The sequence below is a fragment of the Falco naumanni genome, chromosome 2, assembly GCF_017639655.2.
Source record: "Falco naumanni isolate bFalNau1 chromosome 2, bFalNau1.pat, whole genome shotgun sequence".
Classification (NCBI taxonomy): domain Eukaryota; kingdom Metazoa; phylum Chordata; class Aves; order Falconiformes; family Falconidae; genus Falco; species Falco naumanni.
This window is the reverse complement of record NC_054055.1, coordinates 91,814,141-91,833,247: the sequence shown is the minus strand read 5'-3', so window position 1 is coordinate 91,833,247 and position 19,107 is coordinate 91,814,141. Positions and strand designations below refer to the sequence as shown.

General features: G+C 35.4%; 1 protein-coding gene across 4 annotated transcripts in view; it reads right to left on the bottom strand.

Moving 5' to 3' along the window:
- RPS6KA3 (ribosomal protein S6 kinase A3) overlaps positions 1–19,107 on the bottom strand; it is an 80,470-nt gene that overhangs the window by 34,242 nt on the left and 27,121 nt on the right. For 3 of the 4 annotated variants that reach the window (XM_040582545.1, XM_040582544.1, XM_040582546.1), the window contains 4 exons: positions 9,596–9,712; positions 7,208–7,289; positions 3,300–3,380; positions 2,209–2,288 (listed from right to left, as the gene is read on the bottom strand). In XM_040582545.1, coding sequence (XP_040438479.1) covers positions 2,209–2,288; positions 3,300–3,380; positions 7,208–7,289; positions 9,596–9,712 — 360 coding nt within the window. Of the gene's footprint in view, positions 1–2,208; positions 2,289–3,299; positions 3,381–7,207; positions 7,290–8,880; positions 8,949–9,595; positions 9,713–19,107 lie in introns of those variants that run through there. The other variant, XM_040582547.1, reaches the window with a different exon arrangement.

Sequence of the window (19,107 nt, the reverse complement as noted above, 5' to 3'; positions counted from 1 at the left end):
TAAGCAATACTATTTCACAGTACATACCTGAAAAATAACTTCTGAAGCCAATATTATTCTTTCTGCAAAACAGGTTATTTGCTTCTGATTGTTCAAGGGAACAGATACATTGTATTGGGACTGAGAAATTTTGGGAAACATTTAAACAATGTGACTACCTCTTCATTGGATGTGTCCATTTCACTTCCAGACAACAAATAGACTAAAGTAGTCCAAATGCCTGAATTTCGTCTACAAAGTCAGAGACACAAGAATAGCATATGCACCTTGGTTTGGAGAAGACTGTCTCAAAGTACTGTGAGAAAGAAGTTACAGTGATGGTAAAAACCCCAATATGCAGACTGAGATGTAAGTGCAGAAAAGGTAAATCGAGGAGTAAACTAAGGAAATAGGTTATGTAAGAGCACAGGTAAGATCTCAGGTAGTAATCCCACATTTTCTGTTAAGAAGATAAATTAATCCCTGCTTACACTGAATGAAATGAACATGTTGTCCCAATTACATCAACAACTGTTGCGATCCACTGACAGAAAAGTTACAAATAATGTTTTCTGAGAATTTAGAAAAAGATACAAATAAAAAAAAGCCTACGTTATTTGATTCTACCTCTGTTACCACTTAGCCTTTTTTAAAAATCTTTAGATACAGCATATGGACCTGGAAAAAACAATGGCAATGGGGAGCACATATAAAAATTATTTTAAGCAAGAGTTAGGAATGAAGACTACACTGTATTTTCCCCTTAGTAAAGCGGGAAAGTGATATCAAAGCTTGTACAAAAGGTTGTTGCTTATGTTACTTCTAGAAAAGAGCCAATATTTAGTACAGCCACATTTAAGAAGGGAAATCCGTATAAGAAACATTTAAAAGCTCAAATAATGAAAGATCCCATGAGGATGATAATACACCCACTATGGATGGAGTTAATCTCTCCTGATCCTAAAACATCTGCGGTTTAGACATCTAGCTCGGAATTAATCACTTTTTCCTTTGTAGTCAATGGGGAAAAAGCAGGAACTTTTAGGCTGCAGTTCATCTGATCTATTGTAAAAATCACATGATTTGATAGGAGGATGACATTAATTGCATCCAGAATGTTCATTTCACTCCTTCAGTTATGAGCAATTTGCTTAGATTCAGGTACCTATAATGATTATTTCTTTCTAACCATATTAAACCTATAAAATTTGAGTGGCTCAAGATTAAGAAGTCATCAGCAGGAAAGCAACATACATTGTTTCTTAGGAATCAAGAAAGAAGTATGGATTTTAAGAAAATATCTCATTTTTAGAGTACTAATAACTTTCTACTTATCTGTGGCAAAACCAACTAAAATAAGCAACTTGAAACAGATGGCTTGACTGAATTAAATTTAATACTTTACGTGGTCAGCACAGAAATTAAGATCTATCTATATACAAAATGCATTGCATTCTACTCTCCTCTTAATAACCATACAGCTTTGTAGTGGTGACCCAACTGTCCCAGATACCGTGTAGCAAGGGAAAATGGAAGGCAGCTACAGTTACAAGCTCTGGCTACTAGATATACATGGGATATATTTATATCTCTATCCTACCATTTATTTGATGAAAGTTTTTGCACAAGTGATAGAAAAAAAATCTGATACATGAAATGTTAGCATTTATTTTAAGAGTTATAATCAAATTAATTTGAGGCAACCAAACTTTTCCAAGTTCTACCTGCACAGAAATACCACCAGCATGACAGAGGCAAAGTGTTCACGTTTGGAAAATTACTGAAGTAAGGGGAATACAATTCTTGCATTTTTAATATTTATAAATAATGTATTTTTGTGTTAAATGTTAAAAACTACAACAATCACCACCTGACACTGAATTCTGTATATTAAAACCAGACATAAATAAGTTAATTTGAATACAACTACTATATAAAAGTCCATCTCTTTCTGAGACTCATCTTTAAACATGGTAGCAATAGAAGAAAAGCAGCACAGAAAGACCGCTTCTTTAAGCCTTTTTTTAAGAAACAAGTAAATTACCAACAGCATTTCACAAAGTGACTACTTTTTGCAAAAAAACCAACCAAGCAGAAGATCCAGCTGATGAAAAAAAGATATTAGAAATTTTATTCAATGATAACTGAATTTAAAAATAAATTCTGCTAATACAGACCATTTATAGTGAGATTTTATCAATAGACAATTTTCAAATTAGAAAAGTTTACCTCTTTGGATAAACGTGTAAACAAGTCTCCTCCCCTGAGAAAATCCAAAATAAGATATAGCTTCCCTTCTGTTTGAAAAGCTGAAAAGATCAATTAAAAAATTAAACATCATCTAATTTTACCCATGATCACAAGATTATCATACCCAAAAATTCACTCTTATTTTCATCATCAAAATTAATTCTTCATCTTTCTCCTTTGTGGAAAAATGTCTTTAAAGGAATTAAGTAACTGTTTCTCTACCATGGACCAGGTAACTCCCACACCATGTGAAAGCAAAGCAAGTCACCAATGGAATTTCTAAAAAAATATATACTTATGTTAGTCAGCATTTCATTCCAGATTTTGGAAGTAAAAAGCCTAGATCTAAAAGGGCAAAATGGTAACTAATGCACATATTTCTACAACCTCTAGAAACTCACCTTAACAGGAGATCTAGTTTGCAAAAGAATAACAAGTAAAATAGTGAAAAGCTACATTATTTAAGCCACACCAGAGAGCGATAGACATCTCAGGTTTGAGCTATAGGAAAAACTGGACACTAAAAACACAAACTGGGGGGAAAAAAACAACCAGTGGAAACTATTCTCTATCTTTTTTTCAGGTTACTTTCTGCATGACATGCTAAGAGTATTGATTTCCTCCCCCCTCCACGTGAGTATTTTTTATGGCTGCCCTTAATATTAAAATTAAAAGGCATATTCCCACCAGTTTTGATGCATCTGGAACTAATGTCATTGCATGTATTTTCTATAGAGTAAATAAAGCAAGGCTATGAAATAATAAAAAGAGTGAATGACATTTACGAAAAAGAAGAGGTTTTGGAAAAGAATGGCTAGACATAAATAGATAACTGCTCTCTGAAAACACAAAGGGCTACAGACTGAGTCCTATAGAGATTTAACACTGTACATGAAGGTAGCCATGTGCTTACTTTGCATGAGAATCACTACACAGCAAGTTTCTGCACAACCAGGATTGAGATAAGACGCTAATTTTCTAAGATTCTCTGAACCACAAAGCAAACAGTAGGTACGATCTTGACAAGCACCCATTTTTACAATATAAAAATTAGTTTTTCTACAACTCACCATAATGTAACTTGACAATAAAAGGATGGTTAACTTCTACTAGGATATCACGTTCCATTTTTGTTCGAACCCGATCTCGAACTGCAACAGGATATGAGCAAGATTAAAATAAAAGAATTTACATTACGAATCAGTATTACTCAATGTTTCATGATGTACTTCACATCGTGGCCTGTAGTAATACAATGGTCTGCAGGTCACTATATATAGAAGAGATATGAGACAGAATTTATTTCACAGTACAGAGCTTTCTGATAAATCTCATTATGCATTTCAGTTTGCTTTTGTTTCTGCTGTTGGGAAAATCTGACGCTGGGTAAATAAATATAACAAAAGCACATGAGAAAACATAACCACCCTTCAGTCTGCCCTATACTTAGTTAACCTTTTCAACAGTAAAGCAAAACTGTCACAGCTATGTATAGAAAATATAGCCATTTCCTCTATTGTTGAAGAGCAGGGAAAATTAAAGTCATAACAAAACAAACTAATAACAAATACAATTATACTATCATAAAGATGCTTATATTGGCTTAACCAATTCAAACAACTTGCATTATTAAGTATCTTCACAATTTCAAAGGAAATTTTTTGTTTTATTTCCCCCTTCTTTATTATTAACTTAGAATAAAAAGAACACCCATTCAACGTGGCGTGTACTTCAGATAACCTTTCTGATTTTAAAAAGGTCTACTGAGAGTAAACATGTGCATAGTGCAGTGTATCAGACAGCAGAGGCTGTTATTGCTCAAGCTGCCTGTGCTGTCCCCACCATGGTGGCTCAGAACCAGACAAATATCTGCTCCTATACCACCACAGATTAAACTAAATGAGCATCACGTGCAGATGCCCCACATATGGGGCTGGCAATCCCTGAATACAGGCAGGACAGTCAGCTGAGCATGGCACCTGCTTCAGCTGTCCTAGGCAACTCCCCGGCCACTCCAGTCAGTGCCTCGTCCCCATTTGAAGCTCCAGATTAGCCAGGACACAGACAAAACTCAGAACTCTTACAGATGGGAGCTAGTGAAGTTTGCTACGTTGGTTTAACATGTTGCATTTCCCTTTCTTTCCCTTATTCTACATTTTGTTACTGCCTCCTTCCCATATGATACAGCTTCTTGAAGGAAGCAGCCCAGAGCAATGAAGTCCAGTCCAAAGTTTAAGCTGCTGGCATTCCTAGTACAGTTAACAAACCAGAGTTCCCAGCCATTAAAACATAACAAGGCAGGAAAAAGAAAAAAAAAAGTCAAGAAGCAAAAGGGTCTTTTAGAAGTTTCGCTACCTTTTTCCAGAAACAGGCACTTACAGTAATACAAGTACTTGTCAAAAAGTTACATAGATACATTTTTGTGAATTAATAAAGGTATCAAGTTTCCATCTCCCTACAGCAGGTTCCTAAAAATGGAAGCACATGAAATAAGTGCTTAACAAACACAGGGCAAACATCACACTCGAATTTTGACCCTTACATCTAAAGTAATTAAATTGTCATAAAACAGTTGTGTGATTTCACTGTTCCAAGGGTTTATCTGCATTACAAAATCGAAATGCAGAATGTTCTTTTTTCAGGTAGGTTCTGTGGAGAAAAAAAATAATTCAAAAGACTTCAGTACCTATAGCTATGCAACAGTTATATGGATAACAAGCCTTGCTCCTGAAAAGCTAGAGAAAGTCTGGATTTACAAAATCTTAAGCAAAAGAAGTATAAGTAACTAAGCTTATTTCAGACATTAGTATTAGATGTCTAAGATAAATAATGGCTCACTGCTGTTAATTATAGTTTCTTTATGTGTACTGCTGGAAGCACTGATTTTTCTTAAAATGTTTGATGCCAGACTCTCCAGCGATGATTTGGCCATTTCTCTCTCCCCATCATAAATGGGCACTGAAAGGTGATCCCTTCTATCAGAGTGTATTAATAAACTAGTCTCTGCACTAAACAAAGTTTATGCATATATTTTTGGATTTGCTCTAAACATTAAAAAGTTGATTGTGCATAGCTGCTGTGTGTTCTGGCTAATATAGTTGCATTCCTATGAAAATATTCTCTCTAAATTTGATTTATGAATCACACTGCCTTCAATTAAGATGCGGTCTTTAAAGGGCATTTTTATCTTAAATCTTAGAACACATAAATAACTTTATGAAATATATTTGAAAGAGCTAAGGATCCTTACACAAATCAACCAATACAGTGTATTATTTAAAATTACAACATTAGATTAGATAAATGTTGCAATTCTGGAAAAAAAAGGATTACTTTCAGTTAATTTCATATTAAGTTTTCAACAGTAATCTTCATTTGCTTGCAACTCCACTCTTGAATCACATGTGATTCAAACATGAATCACAACCAAAAGGCACTCAAAAATTCGAATGTTTAAAAGTGTGGCATCCTCCTGCTAGTGTCACCTTTCTGCTCAAGCCTTTTGCACCCTTGATTTCTTAGCATCTCAAAGAGACTCCTGTTCCAACCAGAAGTGTCAAGCTTCCAGTTACTGTATTTATCAGTCTCTGCCATCTGTAGGCAAAACTAGATCCACAGCTTGGACTCTTAATTTTTACGCATAAGGTTAAATCACAATCAAAAGGTGTCAGAGAGAAGTCTTTAAATGTCTTAAAAAAGCAACTGCTGAATGACCTTTGACTCCAGTCCTGAGCTATTAACAGGCTGGAGAATGCAAGGCTATTGAGGATATCAAAATACCTTAAATAAGTGGAAATCAATTTCAGAAAAACAGGAAGTAAATAATGAGAATAACACGTGCCACAAAACACAGAGGAATCAAAATATAGGAAACTGTTAAAAAATACTTACACCCTCTCTAATAGTTTTAAGGGGAAGTGACATATAATGAGATTAGTGAGATTAGATATTCAGCACTAGATCTTAAGCAGAAAGATGTCAAGTTCAATGTTTCAGCAGAAGTTCACAATTTAATGTAAATTTTTGTTCCCTCAGTCATTCTGTATTTCCAGATTAAACTGTATGTTATCAACATTAATGAACGACAACATCGGTGAAGTACTACAAGTTGTTGGAACTATCCCAAAATTACCATTGCAATTTCAGTACAGTCACGAGTTATAAGAACTACAGACAGAAGTATTAAACAATGGCATAAAGCAATAAATACACGTTCTGGTTAAGGGATTAGTGTGAAAGATCACTTTCACAATGATGCGAAAAGATCACATTTTAGTCTACACTAAAAATTACATTATTTCTTTTTTCTTGTCTAATTCTCTGGGACAGAATTGAGATTGTTTAGGTTTAAACTTATTTTGTTACTGAAACAATTCAAGACCAAAACTACCCAGGAAACAAAATAATTTACCTATTTGCTCAAGTGGAGTAGATTATTAACTTATAATTTTATCAAACATATTATACATCCAGAACAAGTGCCAAAAGTTTAGGGAAAATGTACTGTATACCTCTGTTTTAAAGACAGACTTACACTCCTGTGCTTAAAACTTTTAGAATAAAACAGCTGATATAATGCACTTTTAAATATCACGACCTAAATATAAACTGAGCAAAAGGCATTAACTGTATCCTTGGTGATGCACAGCAAACGAAAAAAGGAAGGATATTAAGTTTCAAATAACAGCTCAGGAACAAGTCGGTGGCAGATGTAACACAACTACCCTATTAAACCCACCATCATCTAACAAACAGCATGGAAAGGTACCTACTTTCCCCCATAAATATCAGTGTAGTACTGTTGTTTACTTAATCTTTCTGGGTTTACAATACAAGGCAAGGCAGTGTATTCTGCTATTTGCTGTTTGCTAGAAGAAAGTTCTAAGACACAATCTGCAGAACGTGTGTGTAAAGATTAAAGTTGAGTATAATGTCCCCAGTTCCTCTTCCCTCCTCCTGCTCTCTCAACAGCGCTTACCTTTCAAGGTGGCCTTTTTCAATACCTTCATTGCATAAAGCTGTCTAGCATCTGATCCTGAGATTTTTTTGACAAGAAAGACCTGCATTGAAAATTAAAAAAGAATTCTTGAAAGAAAATAAAGGCAAGTCTGATCAATATGCTTGGCTATGATATTCAAGTAGTCAGTATTATTTCAATGAAACTCAGCTTGACAGTTTTAGATTCTGCAAAGCTGAACAAAATTTTCCTTCATTTTTTTCCCTACTATTCCTTCATTTCATAATCTAAAAGGTTAATTCAAGGAAGTCTGCTAAATTAATTTTGGTTTAACTTAATTGACTACAGTGAACAGAAGAAAGGATGAATTTGCATTCTCTCAGAAGTTGAGACAAACTTGAAACATAAAATTCAGTTTTTTAATATTTACCTCTAAATAGTTTTGTCTTATTCAAATTTGTAAGATGCCATAGCAAAGGTGCTAATAAAATGTCAGATATAAAGATAAACATGTATGCAAAAGTTGATCTGGAAAACTGTATGAATCTATGCATAACGAAATAATAATAATAATAATAAAAACTCCTATAAAATTATAACATCCTCTTGTGTCCCAAAAACATACCTTTTCATGACATATTTCAGATTAGTTTTGCATGTACCAATAAAGAACAACCAGCCTCAGCTTATTTGTGTTTCATTTCCTTCTTTAGTGTAATGGGATTTCTTGAGTGGGATTGTTTTTTAAATATCCTTAATTCAAAGTGAATTCCAGCAAAGCCTAATTTTAGGTTCAGAACTGTGGAAGAAAAACACATTAAAAACTAATTTCATATAACGTATTTATGCTTGGTTATATATTCTGATCATCTTTCGATGATGCAAAGGGATCTTAACATAAATGAGAACTAGATACAAAACCAGACATAAATACGTTATATGAAATTAGTTTTAACGTTCTCGTATACCACAACATGTCTCTACACTTTTTCATAAATAACCAGAAAACCTGTGGCAGGTGTGTTTTTCTTCCACAATTCTGAACCTAAAATTCTGAACCTTGAAAAGCATGCAGAATTAGTCTTTTTAAACTGAATGGAAATTGGTGACATCTTCCCAAATTATTAGAAAAGACATTATGGGGTTTGTAATATCAATCCTTTTTGCATAAAGGCTAAAACAACTCAATTGTTCAGCACTTCGGCAACACTTTGAGTCAGCTAGACAATTAATTACTTTCGCTTTTTCAAAACTTGCCCCCCGCCCCGTTATAGCATTGAATTTAGTAATATAAATGAAATAAAAGGGATTGTTAAAATTATCATTTATTAACTTACATTTCCTTGCCCCTGAATGATTTACTTCTCCTGATCTGAAGATTTCCAAATAAAAACTTGGTTATAATTCTGGGTGAAATCAAATAGCACAGGAAACCACCTTTGGCATCAGGTTTCTCGGTGAATTCTTACTAGTTTGAGTACAAAATTTTATAGCTTCTGAACATCTAAATTTCCAAGCTTAACTGGAACTTCTATTCCAGTAATATAACTAATATAATTTCCTACCACCAAGAGAGAATTGGACCAGTTATTCTCATTTTCCCCCATACAGATGGCATTATATGCTAGAGCCTAACATCACATTCAGAATTGCAATTAAGGTGGAAAATTGATATAAAGGCTCTGTTGTCTTACATTGTGTATTCCATTCTGTCTCAGTGATCTGCCTTGTCACATCAAGTTAATCTTTTGCTTCCACGTTGGATCTGGACAACTAAAAGTATGAATCACGTACATCTAGTGAGATCTCAGTGTGGACAGTACTCACTAAATGCTAGAAACAGAGTCTTTTAACAGATCTTCAAATAAACACGAAGGTACGTTGTGCTTTAACCAAATTATGACAGCTAATGTCTAGCATGACCACAACTAGGGTATATATCATGTTTACTTCAGTAGCCATTATTGCCTAAAATTGGCTCTTTGCAATTACAATCTGCTACAAAAATAGATTATGCCTATAGCTTCTGTGCTGGTGATGACCTATCATTAGCAAGTTAGCAACTAGGAATACTTACCAAAAAAACATTTCAGAGCCCACCCCCTCCAACACAGAAGAAGAGTAGTTACAGAAAAATGATATTTCATTTTAAACAGTGAATATCCAATTATTTCATATCAAGTCAATTTTTCTATGGAACCTTGAGAACTACATATCACAGAAACCAGAAAAAAAATTACTGCTTTAAAAAGATCTGCCAAAGTTACAGTGGCTAGTTAGCACTAATTCAGAAAGTAGTTCTCACTTGCAGCATTGCCTTAATGCAAGATTGTGGCTGTTCTAAATATTTCACTCCTATTCAATGCTATATTCCTGAATAATTGGCTCTACAAGAGTTCAGTTACCAACCTTTCCAAAGGATCCTTGTCCTAGTACTTTCAGAAGTTCAAACTGCGAAGGGTCTGCTTTCTCATGGCCTTCCTTTACATGGTGAGTTATTGCAATTTCTTTTATATTTCCTTCTTCCTAACAGATGAACACAGTGGAATAAATTTACGTTAGTGGTGCATCTTCTTAAAATGTTTATGAATATACAGTATGTTGAAAAAATATCAGTGCCACTGAATACAACCAACTACATGCTCCTACATGTAGATAAAAAACACTGAGCAATGCTATTTGCATAATTAAGACACAAAAAAGTAAATCATATCTGTTACAAAAGGCAGCATTAGTTCAGTAATGACATGGCTTAAACTGTAAGGGATGCATCAGAATCCAGACAAGAATGGAGTTGACAAAGCAAGTCAGCGATTCCCAAGCTTTTGTGCTTAGGCTGATACTGTTTGGTTCATCTCTGTTCCAGATTCATAACCCATTAATGGAAACCAATCTTCTTAAGAATGTAGTCCTCGTAAAGCACACCTAGAATGCATCAAAGGACCGTATCTCTGAGGAAAGCCCTCCTTTTTAACACTTGGATGAGGACCACTATGCTGCAGTGATGCTAATGCTCACCTTTATAAGGCAGTGTAAGACTCAAGACACTTCCTTGAAAAGCAGCACACCCTCCACCCCCACTTCAGCAGCAATAAACTCTCCACCTGCCACTGAGAAAATTCTGGTACGGAAAAGAATCTCATTGCCTCTCTTCTCAAGGAGAGTCTATTCTATAAAAGCTGCCAGTCTTCAGCATTTCCTTCTGTGAGAAACTTGTCACCAGAAAGCTCTAAAGGGCAGTGGATCTTCTAGTGTTTTTCTGGTCTGCACTTAATTCAGCATTTTCAGCACAGAATTCAAAAATTCCCTGAAAAGCACCGCTCCTTGTTACACAAGGAAAGAATTTCAGAACTTAACAGCAAGTGTTCAAAATTAAGTAAAAAAACCTGAATTCTTATAAATGTCATCCATAGAACTATCTAGGCATTACACAGAATCGTTAACTTATATAATGCAAATATACTAACTACAGTTTCAACTTTTTGTGCATTCTTTCTAACCCTTCTATGGGCTATAGTGAATAAAATAAATCTGAGAACACTTTTCCTCTATTTAATGAGGAAGTCTCAGATCTATTTCACAGAATTACAGACTGGTTGACGTTACAAGGGACCTCTGGAGGTCATCTGGTCCAACACCCCTGCTCAAGCACAGCAACCTAGAGCCAGTTGTCCAGAACCATGTCCAGGTAGGTTCTGAGTATTTCAAAGGATGGTGACTCCACAACCTCCCATGGTAGCCCATGCTAGGGCTTGGTTACCCTCACAGTGAAAAAGTGTTTCCTGATGTTCAGAGGGACCCTCCTGTGTTTCAGTTTGTGCCCATTCCTCTGGTCCTGTCACTGGGCACCACTGAAAAGAGCCTGGCTCTGTCCTCTTTGCACTGTCCCTTCAGGCTGGTCAAACATGATTTCATCTTTGTGAAATCCATGCTGACTAACCCCAGTTACCTTTTTGTCCTTCACGTACATGGAAATGGTTTCCAGCAACCAGTTGTTCCATCACCTTCCCACAGATCAAGGTGTGGCTGACCATTCTGTAGTTCCCTGGCTTAGCCTTTTTGAAGACAGGGGTGACATTTGCTTTCCTTCAGTCCTGAGGCACTTCTCGTAATCACCATGATCATTGGAGTGATCTTGAAACGACATCTTCCAGGTCCCTCAGCACTCATGCGTGCACCCTGTCAGGGCCCAGGGACTTATGTACGCCCAGCTTGCTTAAGTACTCTCTAACCTGACCCCTTTCCACCAAGGGCATGTTTTCCTTGCTCCAGACCTTCCCTTTATTTATACGCACAAAAACGTGCACTAATTAGTTCTAGTGATGGGCAAATAGAGGCAGCATTCTAAAGACGTGTTTCTGAAGCACAAATTTATAGATTTTTCAAGTATTCAGCAAGATTTATATGCATTAATTATTGCTGAAAGTATCCTTTTGTATTTGGTCACTGCAGTACTGTACATTAATAAGTGCACAGCATCTGTTCATACATATCAGCTTGCTCTAACATATGCTTTTCCCAGATCAACATTTCTCTTTCGAAAGACCCTTTTTTTCAAAAGATTTTAACCAAAGTTGGAAAGAAACTGCACATAACAAATCCTGAGCATGTATGTGTGAGAGAGTGTGTAGATATATTAAAAAAAAAATCCAGTGTACGCTTTGTAATAATGCACAGAACATCCTGACAACTTTTAAAATCAGAAAAAGAAAAAAGATATTTTAATGTAAAAGAACTTGGATTTGTATTGAGTGTTCTAAATCTAAGATGACCAATGAGGGTAGGTGCCAACTTCTATTTTAAGACAGCCAAAATTTTGCACGCATGTGTATGTATGCGTGCTCTGTACTACTCCTAATAAGCCTAAACTCCTTTTTCCTTTCAGGATAAAATGCTACCATCATTGACTCAAGGCTGAATCTTTACAGAGTTTGAAAGAAATACCGATTCCTTTACTTGTTAAAGGAATTATTTGCTGGTGGACATCTGTATTTTCATCTTTTAAATTAGTATATAATCAGATGGATTACATACTACTTAAACCACCTACTGCAATGATAGAGAATCCCAGGGGAGGACTAACACAGCAGAATAGCTTGCCAAGTACACATTACTTCAGATACTTTGATCCATTTTTGTTTCACTGTTTTACCTATTAGCTCCTTGGCAACCTTGGGAAAGTAAAAAAAATGCGTGAAACAGAACTTCCTCAAATCTTTCTATTATCTACTCAGATTCAGGGACACAAAGTGATCAGGTGGATGCATTGCTTTAAAATCATAATAAAATGTAATAAAAACAAGAAATGGAAAATATATTAACTCATTCTCTATATACAAACAAAAATATTTTTGAATGCGATGCAATTATTATGCAACCAACTTTCCAGTGGTTATTTTGGGCAACCTCTAAAAAACCCTCCAAACTACCACTTCACATTCCTAATGCTAAAAGAATATTCCCAGTCTTCACAGTTTCTCAGGGTTCAGATATTCTTCAGTCCTTATAAGGCAGACTTAATACAACTCTGTTTTAAATTAAACAGAACTCAGATCACATCCTACTTTAGTAACTTGTCCATAACATATTTGGGAGCAAGATTTATTACGGATAGTTACCAACAGATTTTGCAAATGCAGTTAAAAATACAAAAGCTAGGCCTTTTATAGAAATACAAATTATATGCAGAAGTAATCAACCCTCACTGTACACACTTATCCACCTGAACTAAAATACAAACCTTTCACACTGTAAAAAGAGATCGCTACTTCTCACCTAACTGCACTAATTACATTAATTGACAGATGTCATCTCACAGTATGCTGGAAGAAAAGTCAGCTGTTTAGCCTGGTACTGAATTTCTCTTAACCTCTGCCTCTGATCATTCCCTAACATTTGGAAAAAACCATTTGTCCCATGTGATGAATTCAGATTAGATGAGATGTGTAGGGTGCTGAAAGACTCTGCTCCTCCTCTTTCTCCTGTTCCCTGACAACTTTCACACTACTGCAGCCCTTCACTCACCAGTGACCTGGCCATTGCAATGGTGATCTTCTTTCCAGTTATAACTACACCCCACTGCCTAAGTTTTATTTCTGTTACTTACAAGCTTGGATAGTTCCCTTTTCTCAAGCCTTATTACTGCAACAATGTCTAAATAAAAGTCCTGAGAAATAAATTGATTTTTTTAGCCACACAGCTCTCTTTTAAGGCCTTCCTCACAGCAGAAAGTAAAACTGTTATAGAAAGCCACATTTCAAAAAGTTTTAAATACTGTGTTAGTCAACTTAAAGTGGTTGCTACTGGCTTCCGTTATCATGAAACTTAATATAGAATACAAGGAAACAAACAGACGGTAATGTTACTCCGAGTTCCCTTAACATTTCCTTAACAGTATAATAGTGTTAAATCAACACCGGCCTAGAAGGGAAGTAAGTGACAAACAAGCTTGGGTATGAATTTAAACTGCCACTATTTCAGAATAACTTCCTGTACTGATACAGTTTGCAAGTTAGAACTATTCTGGTCAGTAAGTATCTCAGCGTAAGTAAGCTCTTAGTAATGTACCTCACAATATATGTCTATGCATGTATGCATTCCTGTGCGTAACAAACAACTGAATGGGCTATATTCCACAGACAAACCAAATCGGTGGTGGGAAGAGAGAGAGAGAGGTTCAGCATACCAAGGGTGACACATTTTTCTCTTTAGGAATCAGCTGCAAATTAGAATAGGAAACATGCTTGTCAGGAAAAAAGAAAAAGGATACACACCTTCTAGGCAAGCAGTTTCTAAAAACCGTTTAACCATTATTAGGCTATAAAAATAGCAGCCTAATCATGTTGCTGGAAAAATTCTGTATTTCAGGTACTTAAACTCTAAATACTTACTTTTGTTTTAGTAATTGAATTTATGTGAATTTGTTTTTATGTTCATTTTTTAATTCAAGACAAATTAATTCTGCTGTAACATTAAATATTTGTATTTGCTTCTGAGATCTTATTACAGGAAAAACTATTAGATAGCGTACTAAAAGGAAGCTGGACTTCAAACTCTAAAGGAAGTAGAAGAGCCTTAGTAGGTAAATATTTCTCAGTAGTAACAAAAGAGCCCAGAAAAGTAAGAGAAAAACGTGAGTTTATCTACACACAGAATCTTCTGTCATTTATCCTTCAGATTTCTGAGTTTTCAGTAGGAGATCTGAAAATGGTTCTGTGTGTAAAGAAGTGGCCCACACAGAGCTGGATGGCGTAACACACTGCCTGCTTTACACAGACGAGCTTATCCATAGACCTTTTTCTGAGCAGCATGTTCTAGGGACAACTGAAAAGCTGGTCTAGGGCTAGTAAAATGGGCTCTGAACTGCTAGGAGAGCTGCCAGTCTCATTCACGATACCACTCCTACTGCTCCCACAGGTTTGTAATTTCCACTTCTTTTATTACTCCTAATAATTCCAATCTTTTTACAGATTGAATTTATTTTCTAATCATGAATACAGCAGCAAAAAGAGTACATAGCCCTTTTACCTCTAACTTCCAGTTCCTGAAGATAACATAAAAGTGGTATGAAAGGAAAAACAAGTAAAAAGGGTGTGTGCAAGAATTCTGGAGTCTGAGCTTAAACCATCTGTGGACACTTTAAGCGAGGGTTGCCAGACATACACTTACAACAACTAAGTATTGTGAATGCCATATGAGATATATTCTTATGACACAACCTAAATATGATAAATATAGAAAACACATTAAACACTCATTATAATTTAAATAGCACCTCAAAACACAGAAGTATTCTTAGTCTACAAGTTTTATATAAAAAGGACAAAGAAACAACAAACTAGAGATAAAAATTAAAAAATATAATGTTTAAGTGTATGCTCTGACACCAACAAAATAATCCACAAGTAAGAAGTCCTGAATCATTTGAATTGATGGCACAGGATCAGATTTGTGCTCTTACTTGTATCAGGAAGAGGGAGGCTATCCAGAATAAGGGACATTAGCACATCCAAAGACCATAGGGGTTCTGCTGCACCTAAAATTCTCAGTTTCAGGTTCGTGAATAAACACATAAGCAAAGTGTAAACATGCACAATGACAAGTGCTTGACAAAGACATTTTAACACTGGGACAGAAATGGGAAGTTCAGCAAGAAAGTTAATTCTCAAAGATGTCTAAAAATTAGACGTGGATTAACTTAAACAGAACATCAAAGAATAAGCTTGTATGTCACATATGGAATGCTTGCTTAGGAGAAAAGGTATCCCCGGAAGACAGATTCCTCCTTTTACGAGTACTCAAAATTATATGAATGTAAGTAGAAATATTTTAAACACTTAACTCTTTATGATAGCATATTTTAGATAAGAGTTACTAAAAGAGCAATTAGTTCATCAGCCTCACAATAAGTGACAAAGATCTGAGTATACACACTTTAATATACTGAAAATATGTTAAAATTATAATACATATAAATTACACTAAAGGGAAAAAGCAGCAGCTATCTAAAAAAAAATTTAGACTAATAATACTAATGGAATGTTATATTTAAATTGTTCCTACACATAGGTGACATTTAATGGGTGCAAAGTCATGAAGTGACATAAAATTGAATAAGTAAAAAAAAACAACAGGGAAACATTTACCGCTTAAGACATCTAAAGCATTCAGGTCAAATAGAATGCGACTGAAAGTAAACTAGACTCATCCTGAACAGAAAGACTGACTGCATCATCTCTGCTGTCAGCTTCAGTGAAATTAAACCGAAATCAAGTGAAACACAGAAAGTTAACCAAACCCTAAATGTCCAAAGGTTAGATCTCTAACAAAGATATGCCTGCACAGGATTGGGGGTTGCAGGGGGCTGGGAAGGTTTTATTTTATTATAACAGTGTGGGTCTTTTAAAAATATATTCGTGATAACCATGCACAGAATAACAACTAACAGTTTATTTTTTATAATATCAAGAGCAAAGATGAGTATGTGCAGTACATGCTATGAATACATAATAGATTAAGGCTTTTTGAAAGAACATTCCATTTATTTTTAACATGCTAAAACACTTCAAAAGGATTGGCATTACATTTTTGATTACTCTGATACCTGTATTGTGGAAAATGGGTGTTCTTATTTGATGACAAAAAAGGCAATTAACAGCAGTTAAAGGCTAAACAAAAAAATTGGCTCCTTCACCATACCTGAATTTCACCAGGAAGCTTCTAACAAATTCAGAAAAAGATTCCTGAGAAAATTCTCTTTATAAAAAAGTTCATATGTGGATTTAGAAAATCCCAGTTCTTATAGAGTGAGATATGTGATAAATAACCGTATCCTATCTTGAGCCCTTTGCATCAGGAAGGGGTATTAAAGATAACACACCACATACATATTCCATTAATGAAAGGGATAGAAGTGACTAAAAACCAAGGTTGCATTTTGACTTTCCCACAAAATGTATACCACCTAGATGTAGGTGAAAATCTCCTCAGAAGTGCGGAGAATTTCAGCTGGTAGACAACCAAGCACTGATCAAAGAACTTTCCCTCTGCACACTTCTTCTGTATAAAGGAAATGTATCGAGAAATACACCACCAAACCTGTAATATCTGAATAAAAGGCTTCCCAGTGAGAACATTTCCTAACAGAAATGGAAGTTACTAGGAAGTAACCGATGTACAGGAACAAGAATAAAACATTAACCTTCAGAGTAATTTTAAATAAAACCTCTGAATTTTACCTGAACAAAAAAATACCATAGTATGTTTGCTTTTGGAATTGAGAAGCAACTTGCCTCTCAGTAGGGCTTTAAGATAAACTTTTATTGGAAAAAGGCACAGATGACCAGTACAGACATGGCTGTACGTACTTCAGTTCATCAAAACCCAGTGGGTGGGAAATCTGGCATAAGCAACAAGTCCTTAAGACAGGTCCTGTATTCAAAAAAAGTTCTTCCTGTAGAGCAAACGTTGTTGACATGCTGACCACAACCTGTAAAAATGGGGTTAAGACTTTGACTTAAGGTAAACTTTAGATAAACAGAATAAGAAATTATAATCTGCATGAATAATTAAAACCTGTTTTAATATCTAAGCTAGGTTAAGTAACTACTGGAGAGATTAACTGAAATACTGATATTCCTGGTTCCAACAAGACCCAGGTTTCACCTTTATCTGTTAATTCTGTACTACTCTCAACAGAGTTAAAAAGGAACAAGCGGTATGTATAGTTACGTACAGACTTAGGACTTATTTTGCCCCTTCAATAACAGTTCGCTCAGATTTTTCACCCTAAAGCAACCTTCCAGTTCCCAATCTTGTAGGGTCTTCTCTGAATCATTTTTTGGTTTTAACATTATTTTGGAAGCCCTTGCATCCTTGCTACAGAACAGACTGATTTCATGCCGCATACGGAGCAATAGCCCCATACTACTCTCCTAGTCTGGACCTGAAGAGACTGCAGTTGCTAAGGCACCGACCACGATGCTGCTCAGCTGAGTGTTCAGTGGTATTGCCAGTCCTGTAGAGTCACCACCTGCCAAAGTCAAGTCACTCTGAAACTATGTGGGATTCTTTGTTCCTAATATACAATTTAGCATGTAAAAGTACCAGTATTGGCACAATTAACACTTCTTCTGAACAGACATTATTAATAAATTAAGAAATGTTGGTGGGATCCTAGCAGAAACTCTTCCAGGAACAGTTTCATTAATATTTTCTGCTTTCAATAACATTTTAAAAAGGAATTAAAATATATTTTATATATTTAATTTATATAGTGATAATTTACACATAAACCAGTCAGAATCGCCATTAGGAAAGTCCACAGTTCTGCAACTTCAACTTCTACAGTCAGGAACCAGAATGAGAGAAAAAACCCAAATCTTTCTGCTAGTTTTAATCACAACAACTGAGTCAGATCTATATTGACAGTATTGGTGAATACCTGCCTCAAATGTCAGCCATCTTTCAAGATAAGAGAACAGCCCTGAAATAAATTTTAGAATTAAGCTTCTGAAAGAAAGATACAAATACTTCAACAATAGTAAAGCGCAACCCTTTTCCTATAAGGCAGGCAATAGTAATTTCTATCGGTGTAAAGGACAGTTCATAGCATACTTCCTCGTAATACTGTTCAACTGCACCTAATGAATTTTAACTTATCTGACTGCTGTATCAGCTTATACTACTGAAATTACAATTTTCAAAAAAAGCAATGTAATAAAGAGCTAATTGCAATCTTATTGTCCACTTTGAAGTTGAGCAGCAGCAACAATACTTTTATCAGTTTTCATTTGTTATGTTAGGTATACAGCTGCATAGATTTTTCCACTTTCTTTATGGAAGTAGCAGCTTTGTTTTCACCCCTCTCAATCTCTATTTCAGGAATGTTTTGCTTCCTCTAGACAAACGCATGTTCTTGAGGCATATGTACATTCGGTACAAGTAAAGATAAGGCTGAAAACAGAAAAATGGGATTCCCCAGCAAGTTACTTAACACTGCTCCAACCACAGTTGCAGGTTTCCTTTTACTACTTTGTTAGCCTTCATTGTACTTGTCAGAGCTCAATTGGACATTGCTGTATTTGGCAAAATACTTTTCTGTTACAGGCAGAATAATGTTGATCTCTGTAACCAAACAGAAACCATTTCTGAAATATTAACTATGATATTAAACCTTGGTGCTGAAATTACATAAAACAGCTATGTCCTGTAAAGACAGTATGCTTATTGGATATCAAGTGATTTTAAAAGGATGACTCAATGCTGGCACAGTTCCCCAGCTCATATACATAATTTCCTTTTCCTCCCCTCCCTTGAGTCAGGAAGTCTCCTAGATGCAGTTTTACATTCCCAAATTGTTATGAATGTAGAATGAATTTTCAGTATTACCTGAAGAAATAAAACGCCTATGAGCTATGCTT